This window comes from Triticum dicoccoides, chromosome 2A, assembly GCF_002162155.2.
Source record: "Triticum dicoccoides isolate Atlit2015 ecotype Zavitan chromosome 2A, WEW_v2.0, whole genome shotgun sequence".
Classification (NCBI taxonomy): Eukaryota; Viridiplantae; Streptophyta; class Magnoliopsida; order Poales; family Poaceae; genus Triticum; species Triticum dicoccoides.
The window spans coordinates 720,674,459-720,696,359 of record NC_041382.1 but is presented as its reverse complement, the minus strand read 5'-3'; the positions used below and the strand labels follow the sequence as shown (position 1 = coordinate 720,696,359).

The window sequence follows — 21,901 nt, the reverse complement described above, 5'->3', positions numbered from 1 at the left end:
ATCTCGTTTAATTCGAGATGGCTACTCATTTAAATCCGAGAATAATGGTTGTTCTATTTATATGAGAGATGTTTTATGGTCATGCTCTACTGGTGAATGGTTTATTCTTAATGAATCTCGAGCGTAATGTTACACATATTCATAGTGTGAATACCAAAAGATGTAAGGTTGATAATGATAGTCCCACATACTTGTGGCACTGCCGCCTTGGTCACATAGGTGTCAAACGCATGAAGAAGCTCCATGCAGCTGGACTTTTGGAGTCTCTTGATTACGAATCATTTGACACGTGCGAACCATGCCTCATGGGTAAAATGACCAAGACTCCATTCTCAGAAACAATGGAGCGAGCAACCAACTTATTGGAAATCATACATGCTGATGTGTGCGGTCCAATGAGTGTTGAGGCTCGTGGTGGCTATCGTTATGTTCTCACCCTCACTGATGACTTGAGTAGATATGGGTATGTCTACTTAATGAAACACAAGTCTGAGACCTTTGAAAAGTTTAAGGAATTTCAGAGTGAGGTTGAAAATCAATGTGACATAAAAATCAAGTTCTTGCGATCAGATCGTGGGGGAGAATACTTGAGTCACGAATTTGGCACACACTTAAGGAAATGTGGAATAGTTTCACACCTCACGCCGCCTGGAACACCTCAGTGTAATGGTGTGTCCGAACGTCGTAATCGCAATCTATTGGATATGGTGCGATCTATGATGTCTCTTACCGATTTACCGCTGTCATTTTGGGGCTATGCTTTAGAGACGGCCGCATTCACTTTAAATAGGGCTCCGTCGAAATCCGTTGAGACGACACCGTATGAATTATGGTTTGGTAAGAAACCTAAGCTGTCATTTCTAAAAGTTTGGGGATGCGATGCTTATGTCAAGAAACTTCAACCTGAAAAGCTCGAACCCAAGTCAGAAAAATGCGTCTTCATAGGATACCCTAAAGAAACTATTGGGTATACCTTCTACCTCAGATCCGAAGGCAAGATCTTTGTTGCCAAGAATGGATCCTTTCTAGAGAAAGAGTTTCTCTCGAAAGAAATAAGTGGGAGGAAAGTAGAACTCGATGAAGTATTACCTCTTGAACCGGTAAGTGGCGCAGCTCAAGAAAATGTTCCTGAGGTACCTGCACCGACTAGAGAGGAAGTTAATGATGATGATCATGAAACTTCAGATCAAGTTGCTACTGAACTTCGTAGGTCCACAAGGAGACATTCCGCACCAGAGTGGTACGGCAACCCTGTCTTGGAAATCATGTTGTTAGACAACGGTGAACCTTCAAACTATGAAGAAGCGATGGCGAGCCCAGATTCCGACAAATGGCTGGAAGCCATGAAATCCAAGATAGGATCCATGTATGAAAACGAAGTATGGACTTTGACTGACTTGCCCGATGACCGGCGAGCCATAGAAAATAAATGGATCTTTAAGAAGAAGATAGACGCGGATGGTAATGTAACCATCTATAAAGCTCGGCTTGTCGCTAAGGGTTGTCGACAAGTTCAAGGGGTTGACTACGATGAGACTTTCTCACCCATAGTGAAGCTGAAGTCCGTCTGAATCATGTTAGCAATTGCCGCATTCTATGATTATGAGATATGGCAAATGGACATCAAAACGACATTCCTTAATGGTTTCCTTAAGGAAGAATTGTATATGATGCAGCCGGAAGGTTTTTTCGATCCTAAGAATGCTGACAAGGTGTGCAAGCTCCAACGCTCGATCTATGGGCTGGTGCAAGCATCTCAGAGTTGGAACATTCGTTTTGATGAGATGATCAAAGCGTTTGGGTTTACGCAGACTTATGGAGAAGCCTGCATTTACAAGAAAGTGAGTGGGAGCTCTGTAGCATTTCTCATATTGTATGTGGATGACATACTGTTGACGGGAAATGATATAGAATTCTTGGAAAGCATAAAGGCCTACTTGAACAAGTGTTTTCCAATGAAGGATCTTGGAGAAGCTGCTTACATATTAGGCATCAAGATCTATAGAGATAGATCGAGATGCCTCATTGGTCTTTCACAGAGTACGTACCTTGACAAGATATTGAATAAGTTCAATATGGATCAGCCAAAGAAGGGGTTCTTGCATGTATTGCAAGGTACGAGATTGAGCATGACTCAATGACCGACCACGGTAGAAGATAGAGAAAAGATGAGTGTCGTCCCCTATGCCTCGGCCATAGGTTCTATCATGTATGCTATGTTGTGTACCAGACCTGATGTAAACCTTGACGTAAGTTTGGTAGGAAGGTACCAAAGTAATCCCGACATGGAACACTGGACAACGGTCAAGAATATTCTGAAGTACCTGAAGAGGACTAAGGATATGTTTCTCGTTTATGGAGGTGACAAAGAGCTCGTCGTAAAGGGTTACGTCGATGCTAGCTTCGACACAGATTTGGATGACTCTAAGTCACAAACCGGATACGTGTATATTTTGAATGGTGGGGCAGTAAGCTGGTGCAGTTGCAAGCAAAGCGTTGTGGCGGGATCTACATGTGAAGTGGAGTACATGGCAGCCTCGGAGGCAGCACAAGAGGCAATCTGGGTGAAGGAGTTCATTACCGACCTAGGAGTCATACCCAATGCGTCGGGCCTGATGACTCTCTTCTGTGACAACACTGGAGCTATTGCCCTTGCCAAGGAGCCCAGGTTTCACAGGAAGACCAGGCATATCAAGCGTCGCTTCAAGTCCATTCGTGAAAGTGTTCAAAATGGAGACATAGATATTTGTAAAGTACATACAAACCTGAATGTGGCAGATCCGTTGACTAAACCTCTCCCTAGAGCAAAACATGATCAACACCAGAACTACATGGGTGTTCGATTCATCACAATGTAACTAGACTATTGACTCTAGTGCAAGTGGGAGACTGTTGGAAATATGCCCTAGAGGCAATAATAAAATGGTCATTATTATATTTCTTTGTTCATGATAATTGTCTATTGTTCATGCTATAATTGTGTTATCCGGAAATCGTAATACATGTGTGAATACATAGACCACAACACGTCCCTAGTGAGCCTCTAGTTGACTAGCTCGTTGATCAAAAGATAGTCATGGTTTCCTGACTATGGACATTGGATGTCATTGATAACGGGATCACATCATTAGGAGAATGATGTGATGGACAAGACCCAATCCTAAGCATAGCTCAAAGATCATGTAGTTCGTTTGCTATAGCTTTTCCGAATGTCAGGTATCATTTCCTTAGACCATGAGATTGTGCAACTCCCGGATACTGTAGGAGTGCTTTGGGTGTGCCAAACGTCACAACATAACTGGGTGACTATAAAGGTACACTACGGGTATCTCCGAAAGTGTCTGTTGGGTTGGCACGAATCGAGACTGGGATTTGTCACTCCGTATGACGGAGAGGTATCTCTGGGCCCACTCGGTAATGCATCATCATAATGAGCTCAATGTGACCAAGTGGTTGATCACGGGATCATGCATTACGGTACGAGTAAAGTGACTTGCCGGTAATGAGATTGAACGAGGTATTGGGATACCGACGATCGAGTCTCGGGCAAGTAACGTACCGATTGACAAAGGGAATTGTATACGGGATTGATCGAATCCTCGACATCGTGGTTCATCCGATGAGATCATCGAGGAGCATGTGGGAGCCAACATGGGTATCCAGATCCCGCTGTTGGTTATTGACCGGAGAGTCGTCTCGGTCATGTCTGCGTGTCTCCCGAACTCGTAGGGTCTACACACTTAAGGTTCGGTGACGCTATGGTTGTTGAGATATTAGTATACGGTAACCTGAAAGTTTTCCGGAGTCCCGGATGAGATCCCAGATGTCACGAGGAGTTCCGAAATGGTCCGGAGGTGAAGATTTATATATAGGAAGTCAAGTTTCGGCCATCGGGAAAGTTTCGGGGGTAATCGGTATTGTACCGGGACCACCGGAAGGGTCCCGGGGGTCCACCGGGTGGGGCCACCTATCCCGGAGGGCCCCATGGGCTGAAGTAGGAGGGGAACCAGCCCCTAGTGGGCTGGTGCGCCCCCCTTGGGCCTCCCCCTACGCCTAGGGTTGGAAACCCTAGGGGTGGGGGCGCCCCACTTGGCTTGGGGGGGCACTCCACCCCCCTTGGCCGCCGCCCCCCCTTGGAGATTCAATCTCCTAGGGCCGGCGCCCCCCCCCCCTAGGGGTCCTATATATAGTGGGGGGAGGGAGGGCAGCCGCACCCTAGCCCCTGGCGCCTCCCTCTCCCTCCTATGACACTCCTCCCTTTCCCTGAGCTTGGTGAAGCCCTGCCGAGATCATCGTTGCTTCCACCACCACGCCGTCGTGCTGCTGGATCTTCATCAACCTCTCCTTCCCCCTTGCTGGATCAAGTTGGAGGAGACGTCTTCCCAACCGTACGTGTGTTGAACGCAGAGATGCCGTCCTTTCGGCGCTAGGTCATCGGTGATTTGTATCACGACGAGTACGACTCCATCAACCCCGTTCTCTTGAACGCTTCCGCGCGCGATCTACAAGGGTATGTAGATGCACTCCCCTCTCCCTCGTTGTTGGATGACTCCATAGATTGATCTTGGTGATGCGTAGAAAATTTTAAAATTCTGCTACGTTCCCTAACACTCCCTACTATGGCTAGTCGAAGGTTGATACCCCTCAAAGAGTTAACCCCCTAGTGGCTCTGACGCAAGAAGAAAAAGCAATTAGTACCATCGTTGTGGCTCCGTAGGCTGCCAAAGTTCATCGAGCTCAATCGGCAGATGCCGAAGAGATGGAGCGAAGTGGAGTAGGGAATTGGGAGCGGGTGGGGGAGAGAAGGGTCGTCAGTAGTTAGATCTCGAATGGATTGGGATTAGGAAGAGAAGAGAATATTTTATTTTGAGGTGGAGAGAGAAGGATGGTCGGGGGTGAATAAATAAAGAGCGATTGTTGGGAGTTGGGCCGCGGCGACGTGTGGGAGTTGGGTTGGGACCTGAATCAGTTTTAACCATAAAATCAGCTTTGTATTGTAGTTAGTAAAAACAGTTCTGATTTTGGGCCAGATCCATGAATTCACAGAAACGGTTTCAATTCTTTCAACCACCCAAGTAACAAGAGGGAGCTCCTATACGGCGCTGCAGGCGCCGGTTGTGCATCTTGGTGCCCACGCGGCCCACTCGTGGTCGCTTGATCGCTTCCACCCGCGGCAACAACTTGATGCATTGATTTAGGCAATGATGGTGGGAAGTGATCGAAAGAAGTGGGGAGAGGAAGAGGCGCTGCGGTGTGCCGACATCGTGTGTTGTGGCGGCAGAGGCAAGGAGGGAGGCGTCGATGTGGAGGCGGCTGAGCAGGAGGAGGAAATCTTTTGTTTAGTAGTTGGCTCGAATTCTCAAAATTGAGAGGCGGCCAACACGCCTCCCAAAATATTTTAGCACCTAACGCTTTTGAAAGTTAGGCTCAGTTAATGTTTTGAGAAGTTAAGCCCTTTTGTTAGAGATGTATAATCCCCGCCATACCAATCCGTGCGCCCCAAATAATAATAAAAGAAAAAAATCCCTACGAAGGGGCAAGCCACCGGAAGTCTTCTTCTACTCGCGAGCTCAAACAAGGTCACGGTAAACAATAACACCGTCAAATATTGAAAAAATGTACAAAAAAATCTGAACTTTTTCTTGACAAAGTTTGACAAATGTTCTATGTGCTTGCAAAGTTTCATGATGAATTCACATCCGTGAAAGTCGCGGCAAAAAGAAAAAGAGACAAAATCAGCATCGATTTTGCTCTTTTTGGCATGTCTTCCACGAATGCGATTCCACGTCTAAACTTTGTAAGGACATAGAACATTTGACAAAATTTACCACAAAAAATATTCAGTTTTTTTTTAAAAAAAATTCAATGTTTTTTTGGTACTCCGGCCTTCCGGGTGCAAATGTGCTCGCGAGCAGTACGTTCGCGTCCGCAGGCCGCTCGCTTCTTCCCGTCTTCATTCCCCTCTTCTCGTCGCCTGGACTTCCACGCTCTGTTTCGAAACTACTCTGTTTTGCTGCTCCCCCCAGTTATATACTCCACCAACCAGCCTCTTCTCCATCTCAAAAACCCCAACGCCGGCAACGCCGCTCCAAAACCCCAATCTCTCGGCCGGCGGCGACCGCGCCTCCGTCCTCCGCGGGCGCTTCCCCGCGCATCGGCTTCGTCTCCCTGGGCGGTTGGCGTAGGAGGTGCGTGCGCGCTTGTTTTGCAGAATGGGGTTTTTGCCTTGTTTTACTTTTCTGCGGATTCTGACGCCCTCTCTTGGTTCAGAGTTTGTCGGCGCTCCGCCGCTGGGTAACCTCGAGACGAGGCCTGGCTGTCCAGATCCCCGTCCCCGCTTCGAATCCCTCGCGCTGGTTAATTTTTGTACTGAAGACTGAAGAGGTTTGCGTGTGCTGTCTCTGTGGCGATGCGGAATGCGGGGGGTTTTCTTGATGATTTTTTCTCCGTTCCTTGGTTATGTGGTTCGCCGTCTTGTGGTGATGATAATACGACTGGATCCTCTGCTTTTGATTATAATCGAAATGTTGCAACTTCTGGATGGTATTGTTAGTGCACAATTATTAACACCTCTAATCGTGATAGGAGATTCAGTAAACGGATACACTAGTTCACACAAAATGCTCCCAAGTTCAGGGGCATACCGCATACATTTAGCGCTAAAGGCACAAAACGTATGTTGATCTGCATCAGATTATTCGCTTTGCCATGTCTGTTGCATGTTAGGAACTGGATTTGCGTGCATGCTGCATTGGGTGTTAAGTGTTAACAAGTCAGTATATATCCGGTGCAGTCCGAGCTTTTGATGCGCTGCATCTCATTAAGGAAACTGTGCAGATGACCTGTAAATTTTCAGAGAAGTTCCAGTTGGTACACTAAATCTGTCATATCACAAAATTTCAATTCTAAACGGAAAAAAAGAGCGGTTCCGTTCAACATTTTCAGAGAAAAGTATCCTGCTCTGAGAAGCAATATACTAATCTCGCTGCTGGCCCTTGCAGCCAAAATTTCATTCAGTCAGCAGTTACACAGCTTTCCGTAATGTATCAATAATATCGTTATCTGCATGGTATGTCTTCGTAATGTGTCTGGTGCTAGGCTGCTAGCTTAACTTTTTTCTGTGTATTTATGCTTTTTATCAGTTGGTTCTTCGAGTTGTCACTTTCTGTATGATGTGCTATATTGATTTCTTCCATTGTATGCAGGATGGCATCTTCAAAGGTTTGCAAGGAAAGATTTGATGCTGCTGTCACATATCTGGGTGCTATTGGAATTCAGAGAGAAACTGTTTCACCAGTGTTGACGAATCTACTAGACTTGTATGATCACAACTGGGAATTTATAGAAGCTGATCACTTTCGGGTTCTAACCGATGCCATATTCGACGAGCCAGATCCCAAAGTACAATCTACTTTGTTTTGATCACTTAGCCAGAATGTAATATATTGAGAGGCAACATTTCTCTTATAACTCCTTACTCTACCACTTTTGGTACAGGAAGAACAGCAAAGGCAAGCTAACAAGAGGATGAATCCTGATTCGGATCACTGTAAAAAGAAGCTTAAGATAAAACATCATTCTCGAAAACCTACATCCAAGGTGCGTGTCAATGAGAAGACAGAGTTGACTGAAGCTCCACTGCAGCAAGAAGCAGGCAAGCTGTGCCCTCAAACTGTTTGTGCCACTGGGAACACATTGCAGTTGTCTTTTTCGCGGGTGCCTATTGAAGAAATAAACATGGAAAACGATGTTCTCAAGGATACATTGACAGATGAAGATAGTTCAGCTTTATCACTCCAAGGTCAAGAGCTTCCTACTTTCGAGACCCCACTGGCAGTTATGTGCCCACTAGTTCAAGATTCCAGCCATCAGAGAGGTAATTTCTGTTTTAGCAAATATGCCTCACACTTTCTATTGATTTATTTGCAGAGCAAAAACATTTCATTTGCATTTCTGTTATACATATGCAAAATAAATATTGTTATCTCGTTGCCCTGAGTTTGATAGTCTTCTTATGCTTTCCAAATATAGGCTGTTTGCGGAATGCAAAACTTTCACTATTAGTAATTGTCATGGTTCCCAATTTTTCATCCTAAAAAAGATTAGTAAATACGCCATTAATTTATTTCATAATATAGTTTGTAGTGTGATAGAAATTAGCGGTCATAAAATTTATAACTCATGGACTTAAAAGTGGCACTCTCTCTCATCATCATGATGTTGTGGGAAATTTGGTGGTTACACAATGACTGTTTGATGTTGTGATTCTGAGGTTCCAGGAGTCGATCAAGTTCACCTTTGATGAAGCAGAGCTGTGGCAGGTGGTTGCTGGAGCAGAGGCACTTTGACAGTGCACTCCAGGCCCCCTGGCTGTTTTTAGCTTAGATCTTGCCTTGGTTTTATTGCTTTTTAGTTTGATCTTTGTTTTAGTCCTTTTGTAGGGTTAGTTTCATAATAAACATCCTGTTTTACCATTCCCTTTTCTTTGTTTTTGGGCTCTGTTTTTACTTGCAACATTTCAGTGCACTCGTTAACATCCAAATGTGACACACATCCTGTTGTGTTTAAAAAAAAAAAAACTAAAACGTCAGTTATGACTTCTTGGGAATACATTATATAAGTTTCATGAATGGAAGAAACTCTTGTTAATTTCAGTGCTATTTTCTCACTGCATCACTAGTCTTGGTGTGCACTGTTTACCAGTTTGTGTACTACCTTTGGCTTGTGTGCAAGCCTATAAGCCTACCTTTGGCATACTGACATAGGAGCTGTACTGTTGTGAATTTTGAATTTATAAAAACAATGTCATAACTCTTTTAGTGATACCAATATGTTTACTGCAATTGCTCCAGAGGTGTCCGGTTTTTCCTTCAAAGATTGCATCATCTTGTTGTGGCTGCCCTATTAATATTGTTTTCGTTGCCTTGTTAACTTAGGATCTTAATCTCGAATAACTCCTAATTACTTGGAATTTCTGTATTTTTTTTCTTTCAAAATCCTCCAGCATACAAGGACGTGCACAACCAGTGCATTGAATTGGACTATACATATAGTGGACCAAGAGAAAGTGGAATGCTACAAATAGTTCCTGCCATGGACTTTTTATCTAAGCCTTCAGTGCCAAACCAAGCTGGTTCCTCGTGTATGCCACCTAGCAATAGCATGATCCATGGTGGTATTTGCCCCTCTAGTGCTACTGCTGGAGAACAGTGCAGTTCCAGTAATATGCTGGTTATTGCCAAGCCCAAGGGACCAGCTCATGATGTCAATGACATAACAAAAGGTGAAGAACATGTGAGTATTCCCATAATCAATGAAGGTGGCAATGGGATTCTTCCTGCTCCCTTTCACTACATACCACGCAATATCACATTCCAGAAGGCATATGTCAATCTTTCGCTTGCTAGAATAGGAGATGACAATTGCTGCTCAGACTGCTTTGGAGATTGTCTAGTGGAACCACTTCCTTGTGCATGCGCAGCAGAAACAGGAGGCGACTTTGCTTATACAAGAGACGGCCTGCTTAAGGAAGAATTTCTCAATTCTTGTCTCTCCGTGCTTCCAAAATTCTACTGCAAAATTTGTTCAAGGGAACGAGTGAAGATCGTAAATTCTGAGTCACCAAACGCCAAGGTGAATCCTTGTAAAGGGCACCCTATAAGGAAATTTATCAAGGAATGTTGGAATAAATGTGGATGTGCCAGAAATTGTGGAAATCGTGTGGTGCAGCGGGGTATTAGTCGGCATCTACAAGTAAGTCGTTTGTACCCATTTAAGCTCTTGGTATGGCCCTATTGCACCAAAGATAAAGCTTTTATTAATCAGTGTCAGTTGGCAAATGTTCCCTCCTTGCCAAATTAAAGTGCACATAAGTTTTGTGTGAAGTCAAACTTTGTAGATTTCGACCAAGTTTATAGAAAAAATATATGAGCACCTACAATAGAAAATGTATACCATATGAAAATATATTTCATGATGAATCTAATGGCATTGATTTTGTATTGTAGAGGTTGATAATTTTTTCTATGCAGTTGGTTAAAGTTTACAAAGTTTGACTTAGGACAAACTTATATGCATTATAATTTGGCAAGGAGGGAGTATTACTGAACTAACTGAATTCCATAGGTAATTGGCAGCTCCATATCCATACATAAAAAGTAGAATTCTGTTTATTATAGAGATCTAATGCATATAATTAAAGCGGTTTGAAGTATGCATGATTAGTCAGCACCTTCCAGGCAAGCTGTATGGATCCTTCTATCTTTCCTTTGATTAATGTGGCAATGTTGAACCTGTTTCTTTCTATTTCAACTTCAATTAATACGGCAATAGTGACTGAATGTAGGATCCAATTTTGCCTTAGATTAATGTGGAAATGTTGAGCATTCTGTGTATACTCATGTCCTCATCACATCAAACTGCACATCATGCATGTTTTTCTTATATTCATTCGTAATGTGTGTCGTTTCAGGTTTTCTTAACCCCTGGAGAAAAAGGATGGGGACTGCGGGCTGCTGAGGAACTTCCTCGGGGTGCATTTATTTGTGAGTATGTTGGTGAAATATTGACGAACAATGAGCTGTATGAGCGAAACAATCAAATGGTGTCGAACGGTAAGCATACCTACCCTACGTTGCTTGATGCTGACTGGGTCACTGAAGATGTTCTGGAGGACGACCATGCTCTCTGTCTGGATGGCACCTTTTATGGGAACGTGGCAAGGTTCATAAACCATAGGTAAGTAATATTCCTTTATGATTACCACCACCAACAGCACCGTCACAAAAAAGAGTCATAAAAATCGCAAACAAATTTGACTAAAATGTAACTGATGAATGGCTACATTTGAGCTGAAAGTTCAACCTTGGTTCTATGTACTTTTACAAGTTAACACTATCTTTATTTGCGCATGTGTGTGATTTAGTAGTGAATATGCTTTGTATTATTCCTTATCTGAATACTTTGATTACGATGTGCATTGTGCAAGTGATGCTACTCTAGTTTGAAGCTATCTAATAGCACTTCGTAACACAAGATTTGAACACAGAGGTAGAGAGAAACCAAAAAAAAAAAGGTGCTTCCATAGTATGCTGAACCAATAATTTGAATTTCGACTGATTGACTTGGAATGTTTTATTCTTGAGAATTTTTTGACTTGGTACGTCATGGTATGGTGCAGGTGTTCTGATGCCAATCTTATTGTTATACCTGTTGAGATTGAGACACCCGACCACCACTACTACCATGTACGTATGCAACCCCAGCTATTTACTGGCCTTTGTGTGTTAATCAAGTTTGAAACATATGAAGATTGATTATTTATTCTTTTGTTTCGTTCAGCCGGCGTTTTTCACCACAAGGCAAATAAAGCCATTTGAAGAACTTACATGGGTAATTTACATTAATTTAAGCTCCATTGTGCCGCATCAGTTGTACACTAGTGAATCTAAGGACCAAGATATGGGCCAAACTGTTTCTAATATCCTGACTGAATTCTGTTCAATCTTCAATCTCATGTTTTAGACTTCTAGACCTTATGTTGAACTGTGTCTCTGCAAATCCAATAATAGTTTTGTCAAGCTACCGTTCCTTGTTTGTTTAGTGAAATCTTCTTGCCTAGATTATTGTCTACTTTTAAGTTATACGTCAAAATGCCTAATCTTCTTTCGTGCACACGTTGACCACAGGACTATGGACTTGACTTTGATGATGTCAACCACCCTGTCGAGGCATTCAAATGTTGTTGTGGAAGTGAGTTTTGCCAGGACAAAAGGAACATCTGAAGTAGGTGCCTGAACCTCTTTTTTTATGGTGCACTTAATAGTTACAGATGCTGATTTCTCAATATTCTCTACTACTTCCTCCATTTTGTTATAACAGTCGTCTTCGAGAGTCTCAGATTTTAAATAAATTTCCATTTAGGGAATCAAGTGTGTAGTGTTTCCCTACCCTTATTGGCCTACTATATTGCTTTGGTAGATGCTGCGTGATTTAATGATAGATATGCTGAGTGGCATGTCTCGTAATAGCGTATCTATGGTTATCTTCTTTTTTTTGATTTAGTGTTTCTTTATCTATGCACATGGGGGCTAATGATAGATATGTGGATATACAGAGAGTATATGTGTAATCAACTTTAACAGAAGAAGTAGCATATGCCCTCTGCTCATTTGTATACCCCTCAATACAACGACAGTTCCTTGATCTTGAGCATTTTTGGTGAAAAAATACATTGGCTATGCCCATATGATGTCTCTATTATGGCTATCCCAATTTAAAGCAACCAAATCATCATGAAAATTCAGTAGATAGACAGAGGTGATTGAATTTGATCTTCAAACATATATATTATTTACCCTCCCCCGACATATTTTTTTAATAATGTCCAGAAACTTCTAAACTTGGTGAATGAAAAATTCCATCTGGTAAAGCAACAGAAAATTTTCATCTGGTAAAGGAAATTGAATGTTTCACCAAAATAGCTGTTTCATCTGATATTTCAAGTGGCGCTATTTACCATTGAAGTTACATCAGCTGACCACAAGTGTTGATATTCTCCTACAGGGTCTAAAGTTAGAGCCCTGGTGTAACTATGAGTACTGGTCACGAGATAAAGCCACCAAGGAGATTCGAGATAACATATCATCTGCAATGCCGTCTTCATGCTTTGTCACCTATGGATCTGGATTGCCTGTTTCAGTGTTGTCAGACAGAGCTTGCTTCCAAGCAGTGCATTTTGGTTGCCCGTTCTTAATTTCCTTTTGATTTGGAAAGGTTTCTTGATTCCTTTCCTCAACGAGATATGTAGGAAGTTTAAGTATGGATCTTTTTCGGACTTCTAACTTGAAAAGTCTAGTGCATTTAATTAATAGGCCTTTGTTTGGTCTTCTACTATCGATTCCTAGTTTCCTGCCACCCAGAAGCTAAACCGCTAACAAACAAGCTGCGTCCCAAGCTGATTCTCCTACAATAGATTCGAAAAATGATATCCGGCGAACGCTCAATGTTGATGTTTTCCTAGTGAACATGCTGGTTGCCGTCTAGATAGATATGTCCTTTTTTATCGCATGAATGGTGGCGCAAGCCTTGTACCACGTCAGCTTTTCATACGCGCTACAGCGAAATGATAAACACCCTTCCCTTTTCCTCTTAAAAAATACAAGGGACATGCACGAGGTGGGGGTCTCAAACCCAAACCTTCTTGAGGAGTGGCTGCACGCTTAGAGGATCTCTAGCAGACCTCCTAAAAAGTCACGACCCGTAAAATAACCGTTAAATTACGTGTTGGCACGAAAAATTCTGCCCGACCAGACTCTGCAAATGCGTCTGACCCATAAATTTTTTTGCGGGACGCGGCATAATTCCAGTCCCAACCCGTGGAAACACGGGTTTCGCCCCTCGGCCCGTTCCCCACCCACCGCCGCCCCTCTACCCCTCGCCCCGCAGTCGGGCCGCTGCCTACGATTTTGGCCAAAGTAGTTGGTGGGATCACGCCGGAGGGCCGCCACACGCCCGAGGTTGCCCTCCGCCACTTCCTCCTGCGTCGGTGGGCCGGAAAGTTGCAGATCGGCGACTGTTCGACGCAGGCGGCCGGATTTGGCTTTTCCGGCCGACGGTCGCTGCGCCAAGCCATGGATTGGTCGCGGAGCACCCGCGCGGCCCCGGTAAAGCCCCATCGTCGCATGCAGGTACGGGTTCGTCTTGTAGTTGCCGCCGCTGGTTTGCCGGCAGGGATTCGGCCGGCCGGCCGCCGGGCTCGGCGCTCGCGCAGCGGCTGGCCGATGCCGCTCATACAGTGCGACGACTGCACGCGGACAGTGCTACGACTAACTTCTGGCACGCCGAAGCACCCCGGATAGGTGTTCTTCAAATGCGAAAACGATGGGGTATGTGTTGTTTTCATTCGGCTTTGTCACCGTATACTTTGGTTCAATTGCGATAGCTCATTTTGAACATCATCATGTGTGTAGGAAGATGGATGCTCATTTTAGTTTTGGGAATGAGAATACATTGATTTGTTGATAGAAAGGAACTTAATAGATGTTCGTGCACTTCTTAATAGAATTGAGGCTAATGATGCGGCTGCATGTGCAATTAGAGAAGAAAATAGAGGGGAAACAACGTCTACTTCTTTAGAACCAAAGAAAAAGAATGAAGAATGCAATCAAGAATCCGCAGATCAACAACGAATGCATGAAGAAAATATTGGTCCAACTAGTGGGGGCAGTTATATATGGAAGTTGGATATCTTCTAAAATGTATAATTATGGTTCTTGTTTTATTTGGTCTTACTATTCTAGCAAAGATTTGGTGAATTACTATGTATCCAATGCCATTGAAGAAAATAAAAAAGCAAAGAAATGTATTTTTATGTGTGAAATTGAATTGTAAATTTCAGATTTGCGGGCCGGCGGGAGCGGCGCCCGAGCAGACCCTGCAAAGCCGACCCGTAAAAGAGCACATTCCGCGAATATCTTTTTTACGGGTCCGTTTTGCGGGGTCTGACTCTGCGGCCGTCCGCGCTGCCCCGCAGAGCCATTTTTTCGCAAACTGTAAACGCATTTTGCAGGTCGACGTTATACGGGGTCTGCTAGAGATGCTCTTATCACCTCGATTGAAGCGGTTTTGTGAACACTTATGCTTAAACAACTTTATGTATTCGAAGATAAAATCTTTTTATTCGTTTTCCATTTTAAAAATTCCAAATGCCCCTTTTTCCATGAACAAACAAAAATCCCTATTTTTTGGATGGTTTTTTTTCTAAACTTTCCATGTGCATTTTTTTATTATTGGTAGCATGGCAATTTCTTTTGGTTTAAACCATGACATTTTTTGCCTTTCAACAGATGGCATTTTTTAGGTATTTTTGTAATGCCCCCATTGCAAGCTTTGGGATTTTTTGTCATTTACACATGGCAATTTTGGTTTTGGTTTTTTACTTTCTCACATGGAAATTTTATTATCAAGAGTATGACATTTTAATAATTAATAACATGGCATTTGTATTATTATTTAAGATGGTAGCATTTGTAGTTAAGCGCATGGCATTTTTTATTATTTATAACATGACATTTTTTATTATTAATTACATGGGATTTCTATTATTAATAGGATGGAAGTTTTTATTATTAATAGTATGGTATTTTTTATTATTAATAACACGGAATTTTTATCATTAAGAGGATGACCATTTTATTACTAACATGATGGTAGTTTTATTACTTGGGAGCATGAGACTTTATTATTAAGAGGATGGAATTTTAATTATTAAGAGGGTTGAATTTTGGTTTTTCATAAAAACGAAATTGTGTTTGGGCCATGGCAAATTTATTGGACTTATATAGCTAAAACATTTTTATAAAGTAAACCATGGTATTATATATATATATATATATATATATATATATATATATAATAGGGCGTGGCAGTTGTAATTTATGTTTTTTCTCTTTTGTCTTTTCTTGCATCAGTTTTTTATTTTTATTTTTGTTAATGTCATTTTTGTTGAAAAAGTATACTATTTTGGTCCTACCCCACTTTTTTCCACGATGTCTGGCTGGATCCTTCGCTCCTCCCGCAACCCCCAACAGATGAAAGGGTTGACTGGTCATTCGGCCCACTAGAGAACGAATAAAGGGCCCTAATATTGGGTGAATCGCCCAACATTGGGGTCCTAGATTATATGAAATGACCGCGAATCAACCTGTGGTTGAGTTGGTTAGGTGGACAGTGGTATCCCCAACCCATCAGGGTTCAAATCCTGGTGCTCGCATTATTTCTGGATTTATTTCAGGATTTCCGGCGATGCGCTTTCAGTGGGAGGAGACGTTCCCGTCGACGACGAGGCGCCTACGGTGACTTCGTAAATCTCAAGATGATATGCCGGCTCAGTCTCTCGGAGGTGCTCATAGGGGTAGGGTGTGCGTGTATGCGTACATAGGGATGAGGGTATGCGCGTGTATATGAGCGCTTGTGTCTGTACTGATGCTCAAAAAAAAAAGATTATATGAAATGACCTACTAGCAAGCCAGAGATATAAGCAGTGAATTAATCGATTTCTGAGCTTTTGCTCAGATGGCCCTCCTAGGCTTCCTCCTACTTTCGCTTCTCTTAAGTCTACAATAAATGGGAGAAGTGATCCCTTTCTTCCTGCATCACAAAAAAAAAATCATTCTACTCTCTTTTTATCCAACTTCTCTTCCACATTTAAGCGAAAACCAGTCTAGACACTTTACTGTGTAGCAGCCACAAGCATACAAGACAGTTCGAAGGGACTCCCTTGATACATGGGGATGTGAAGAGAACAAGACTGCTCTAGACACCAAGTTTAATCGTTGACTAACTGGAATAAGAATTTATCTGCTGCTTCACCTTATTTACCATCCAAAGTTTGAACCGTTCTTTCCTCGACTACCCTTCTCCCTCCCTCATTTTTCTCATCTTTTCGCAATGCGCCCCGCCAGTGCAGCCCTCACCAATACCCACGTCGGTCAGATTCGAATGTCTTGACCTCAGTACCTAACACTCATGAGACTTGATATTTCTTTCATTATGAATAAAGTATATCGGTTTTTTCATGCACCCACTACAACACACTGGGCTGCTACCAAATGCATAGTCAGACTGTTAAGAATACTTTAAATGTTGGTTTGACATTTAGCAAATCATCATCTACCCTTATTAGTGAATTCTCTGATTTTGATTAGGCAGACTGCTTTGATGGTAGATGATCAATAGGTGGTTTTTGCAGTGTTTTTTGGCCCCAATCTAATCTACTGGTGTGCAAAAAACACATGCTACCGTTTGAAGGTCAAATACAGAAGCAGAATAGGAAGTATTGACAAATGCAACAACATAAATTATTTGGATACAATCCATGCTGCAAGAACTTGGAATACATAATGAGCAAGCCCCGTGTCTTTGGTGTGACAATCTTTGATGCCACATATTTATTTGATAATCCAGTCATTCATGCAAAGAGCAAACATATCGAAATTGGCTTTCATTTTTTTTAAGTTAGAAATCTGTTTTGTGCATTCAAAGGATCAAGTTGCGGATGACTTTACAAATGCATTGCCCACAAGAAAAAATCCAAGCGTAATGAAATTGAGATTAATGGACGGTATTAATAAATACGGAGCACTGTATAATATAGCACATATAGTTAGGTTGTTAGTGGTTACTATTAGAGTCTGTTTAGATTAACTCAATCTCTTCTAAATTGTAGAGTCCCTCCATGATCCTAGGGGTGGAATTCGAGCCGCTTGACTCGACTCGCTAAAGCTCGTTTCATTAACGAGCTAGCTCGACTCGACTCGTTACGATAACGAGCTCAAATTCAAGATTGATTCGACTCGTATAACTCGTGAGCTGACTCGTTTAGCTTGTTTAGCTCGTTAAAGATATATACATAAAACCTTACAAATACGATAAAAATATTATCTGAGAATTTAAAATGTACATATATGGTCATGTACACATGTGAGTCTCCTTGTGGCCAGGCCTTGAGCTAGGACACAAGGTGTTTAGTGGTTGTTTTTTACTACCCTAAAAAATAATCATTTTTTAGCGAGTCTAACGAGTTACACGAGTACTCGTGAAATCGGCTCGTTTAACTCGGTCTATAAACGATCTTAAACTAAATCTCGACTCGACTCGTTATTGTTCGAGTTCGAGTCAATTCTAGCCGAGTCACGAGCTAATTATTTAGCTCGCGAGCTTCGAGCTTTTTATTCCAGCCCATTGCACTGCAAGGGACGAATGGTGATCTTGTTACTGGTCGGCGTCGTCAATCGGTTAGACAAGCTTTCTTTTTTGGGGAAAACAATTACTATAAAACAGACACCGCGTTCACAGGAACGAAAAAAATATCAAAACATACATCGTCGGTCGGTCAGACAAGCTTTTTTATTTGAGTGCGGTGTTTCAGTGCCCAGGCTCATCTGCACTCGATCAGGAAAAAAATCAAAACAAATACTAAAAAATTCCAAATGTTTTTTGTGTGGTAGATAATTTGATGCGTGAGGTTCGCTCTAATTTTTAGATCATTTGGACGTCTGAGTTGCTCTCAGCAAAAAAGATAAATCGGGTCATAACAGTGCGTGAACAGTTAAAATTTTTACGGTTAGGTGGACAGTGGTATTCCCAACCCACCAGGGTTCAAATCCTGGTGCTCGCATTATTCCTGAATTTATTTCAGGATTTCCGGCGATATGCTTTCAGTGGGAGGAGATGTTCCCGTCGACGACGAGGTGCCTGCGGTGACTTCGTAAATCTCAAGATGATATGTCGGCTCAGTCTCTCGGAGGTGCTCATAGGGGTAGGGTGTGCGTGTGTGCGTTCATAGGGGTGAGTGTATGCGCGTGTATATGAGCGCTTGTGTCTGTACTGATGCTCAAAAAAAACCCGAATTTGTCTTTTTTGCCGTGAGCTGCTCAGATGTCCAAATAATTTGAAAATTGGAACGAATCTTATGCATCAAATTATCTACCACCCAAAAAAATTGGAATTTTTTTAAAAAAATGTAGTATTTGTTTTAATTTTTTTCGTCGGGGCGGGTGCAGCTGAGCTTGGGCTCAGAAGTGGATTACCGATGATACCAATCCTTACGTGATATAAACTTGCAAAATTCAAATTTAAACATGTCAAAAAATCTGAAAAAATCATGGATATTCACAACACATTAGTCGACAACCCCTAAAAATTTCATACGGGAATTCGAAATACACAAGGAAAATGACATTATTCACATCTAAATTTGTCTTTTTTGTTTCTCCTTGTGTTTTTTAAATTTGGATATGAATTTTTTAGGAGTCATCGACATATGTGTTGTGAGCATCCATGATTCTTTTCAGAATTTTTAAACATGTTTAAATGATATCGATACACAGGCAGTACCGATTTGCCGCTCGCGCGCGCGTCCGTCGGTTACTTCACCTTGCCGAGCGTCGCCTTCTTCCACGTGGCCGCGACGTCCTCCAGCGCCCGGCGGGACGACCCTTCCGGCGACCACGCGCGCGCCGCCGCCTGCTGCAGGTCCCCGGCCTGCCGCCGTACGGCGCGCCCCTTCTCCGCACTCTCCATCAGCTCCTTCACCGCGCCCGCGATCTCGTCGCGCGCCACCACGCCGTCGGCCTCCCGCGGACGCAGCGGCAGCGCCACCCCGGCGCTCCCTACCAGGGCCACGGCGTTCATCCGCTGCTCCGCGTACAGCGGCCACGCCACCATCGGCACGCCGGCCGACACGCTCTCCAGAGTGGAGTTCCAGCCGCAGTGCGACACGAACACCGCCGTCGCCAGGTGGGACAGCACGCGCACCTGAGGCGCCCACGCCGCCACGGCCAGCCCCTTGTCCTTGGTCCTCTCCAGGAAGCCCTCCGGGAGCCACGCCAACGGGTTTGGGTTGTCGTCGTCACGGTCATGGCCGTCCTTGCCACCGTCCAGATTTGGCATCCTCACGACCCAGAGGAACCGGTGGCCGCTCACTTCCAGCCCAGCGGCGAGCTCGGCCGTGGTCTGCTCCACAGTCAGCGACCCGCCGCTCCCGAAGGAGACGTACACCACGGATCCCGTCGGCTGGAGATCGAGCCAGTCTAGGCACGCGAACGCGCCGGCGGCTTCGTCGGAGATTATGCTCGGCCGGACGAACGGCCCAACTGGGAACACGGGCGGGAACGCGCCTCGCTCCGTTGCCAGCTTGAACTCTTCCACGGTGGCGAGCTCCATCTCGTAGAAGGTGTTCACCAGGAAGCCGTCCGCGCGGCGGTAGCACCGGCCCGCCTCCAGTAAGTGCGCGTAGACCGACTCGCCGCTGCTCTGGAACGAGGCCGGCAGGTCGGCGTGGCGCAGCGACACGCCCCCTGGAAGCTCCAGAGGGTCGGGGAGGTCGCGGTACTCGCCGGGCGGAACGCCCTCGTGGAGTTCCACAGCGGCGCGCATGACGGCGATAGTGGTGAGGTTGGTGGGCACGAAGACATAGCCCGGGACGCCGAGCTCGGCGGCGAGCGACAGCGCCGCGGAGCAGAAGAAGTCCGGCACCAGCGCGGCGAGGGGGGCACCGACGGAGCGGAGGAGGGCGCGGAGGCTCGGTAGGGAGCGACGGATGAGCTCGAGAAGCACGGTACTCATACTAGTGCCGGCGGGGAGGTCGTCGAGCGGCACGGGCGGGAGCGCGGCTGTGGCGACGCAGGCGGGGACGCCGGAGAGGGCCTCCGGGGAGGAGAGGTCGGTGAAGGTGACGAGCGTGGCCGCGAAGCCCTGGTGGTCGACGAGCCGCCGCGCCAGCTCGGCCAGCGGGATGAGGTGGCCGGCTCCCGGGCTGGCGAGCAGCACGACGTGCGGCCCCAGGCGCTCGGTGCATGCTGCTCCTGCGTTGGCCAACGACTCCATCGATCGGCCCGATTCCTTCCTTCCGAGCACACTGCACGGCTGCACCAGGGACTTCAGCGCGCTTGTACACAAGGTCGTATGTTAGCAGTACCTACCAAACTCAATGATATGATACGCGCTAAAGGCAATGCCATCACTGCTCATGAATAGGGTTATTGTACTGAATCATTAATTTCTGCTAGAAAATTAAGTTAGACGTTATACTGCCCACTATGTTGACACCCGAATGCATCACGTGTACCCTCGACGTCAGGGTGATGTAACGCAGCTCATGTCTAAGGAGATCCAACCGACCGCGCGATATGTGGGATAGTTGGGGGGTGCTTTTCAGACCTGAAACCCCGCATATGCCCGGGAGGGACCCCGTCAGAGAGCGCGGCGGCTATGGGCTGCCCTAGGTCGATTAGCTCGCCCCTAAAGCCTTGGGATTCGCAGCTCTCAAACTCAAAAACAGCGAAGACCGAGAGAGAAAAACAAGATAGAGATAAAACATAGATGAAAAAGCACTAGAATGATTTGTTCGATTGTCACCCCTAACATATATAAGAGGCGGCTAGACTTCCCGTACAAGTAAAAGATTCATCTAGGCTTTCCTTACAAGAAAAATTACACCAGTTCATGTCTTAAAAATTACGTCAATTCACGTCTTAGAGTCATAGTTTTAGTCCAACTCAGATTTTGTCTGAATCTGGCCCAGATTTCCATATTGCTCCTTGCGCGGATCGTAGAATTTGCATATGTCCTCGGATTGAGACAGTCCAAACATCAATTTTGCGCGCCTCAACGAGGCCAACAATCGTATGTTGATCACTTTTCCAAATAAGGTCATCTTATATACTCTACGAGGTCATCTAGTCGAACTCAGTCCTGCGGCTGACTGAACTATCTGAGTCTTATAGCGACTTTGCAGGCTGCATCCTATCTAAGATTATGATGACTCCAAAAACAAAGATAATCGTTTCGACGATACGCACAACTTCCGTGTTGAACACTTTTCCATTTGAGGCCATCTAGATAACTGCTTGGGCCCATCTTTAGCTTTTGATCGGATCGGCCGATAACACTCGGATTTGAATTTCTCCAGTCGGATATTAGGTTCTTTCACTCGGGTTGCACAACTAGATTTCTTCATTTCGACAACAACCTTTCACTTAAATGGCAAACTTTTCACTCGGCCGACAACTATTCAATCGTCCATCATCTTTTCATTCGGATTTCCCGATTGAAAACTCACTCAGATCTTGTTTTGCCTCCCCAGGTGAGACGATTTATATATCAAAATCAATCAGCTCGACAAAACAAACTTTTTTTTGTGTTGAAGGTTTTTCGATTCAAGGTCGTCTTGAGTGCCCAATATATCAAAATCAATTAGCTCGACAAGATGAAGACAATTCATGTAAAACATTCCTTCACCCAAGGTCGTCTTGGAGGAGTAATCGGCCAAACAACACTCGGAATACAAAACCTTGATACTTTGAGCATCGTTTCGGCCCTTAAGATGAGGTCGGATGGT

At 44.4% G+C, this 21,901-nt stretch overlaps 2 protein-coding genes across 2 annotated transcripts; one reads left to right on the top strand and one right to left on the bottom strand.

The window, feature by feature from the left end:
- The first annotated feature begins 6,121 nt into the window (after nucleotides 1-6,121).
- Nucleotides 6,122-12,869, top strand: LOC119352070 (histone-lysine N-methyltransferase SUVR4-like). The gene is made up of 10 exons (XM_037618809.1): nucleotides 6,122-6,188; nucleotides 6,271-6,384; nucleotides 7,206-7,401; nucleotides 7,498-7,876; nucleotides 9,005-9,753; nucleotides 10,472-10,737; nucleotides 11,180-11,246; nucleotides 11,341-11,391; nucleotides 11,688-11,784; nucleotides 12,565-12,869. The coding sequence occupies exons 3-9, from the start codon at nucleotides 7,207-7,209 to the stop codon at nucleotides 11,781-11,783; spliced, it is 1,803 nt and encodes a 600-aa protein (XP_037474706.1). The 5' UTR covers nucleotides 6,122-6,188; nucleotides 6,271-6,384; nucleotide 7,206; the 3' UTR covers nucleotide 11,784; nucleotides 12,565-12,869.
- A 5,875-nt stretch (nucleotides 12,870-18,744) lies between these two features.
- On the bottom strand, nucleotides 18,745-20,444 carry LOC119352069 (hydroquinone glucosyltransferase-like). The gene has a single exon (XM_037618808.1). It carries the CDS (start codon nucleotides 20,386-20,388, stop codon nucleotides 18,928-18,930), a length of 1,461 nt encoding a protein of 486 aa, XP_037474705.1. The 5' UTR covers nucleotides 20,389-20,444; the 3' UTR covers nucleotides 18,745-18,927.
- Nucleotides 20,445-21,901: the final 1,457 nt, after the last annotated feature.

Coding starts and splice junctions, on each gene's coding strand:
- LOC119352069 (XM_037618808.1), bottom strand. CDS start 20,388: ATGGAGTCGTTGGCCAACGCAGGAGCAGCATGCACCGAGCGCCTGGGG.
- LOC119352070 (XM_037618809.1), top strand. CDS start 7,207: ATGGCATCTTCAAAGGTTTGCAAGGAAAGATTTGATGCTGCTGTCACA. Junction 9,754..10,471: donor GTATTAGTCGGCATCTACAA/GTAAGTCGTTTG, acceptor GTGTCGTTTCAG/GTTTTCTTAACCCCTGGAGA. Junction 10,738..11,179: donor GCAAGGTTCATAAACCATAG/GTAAGTAATATT, acceptor GGTATGGTGCAG/GTGTTCTGATGCCAATCTTA.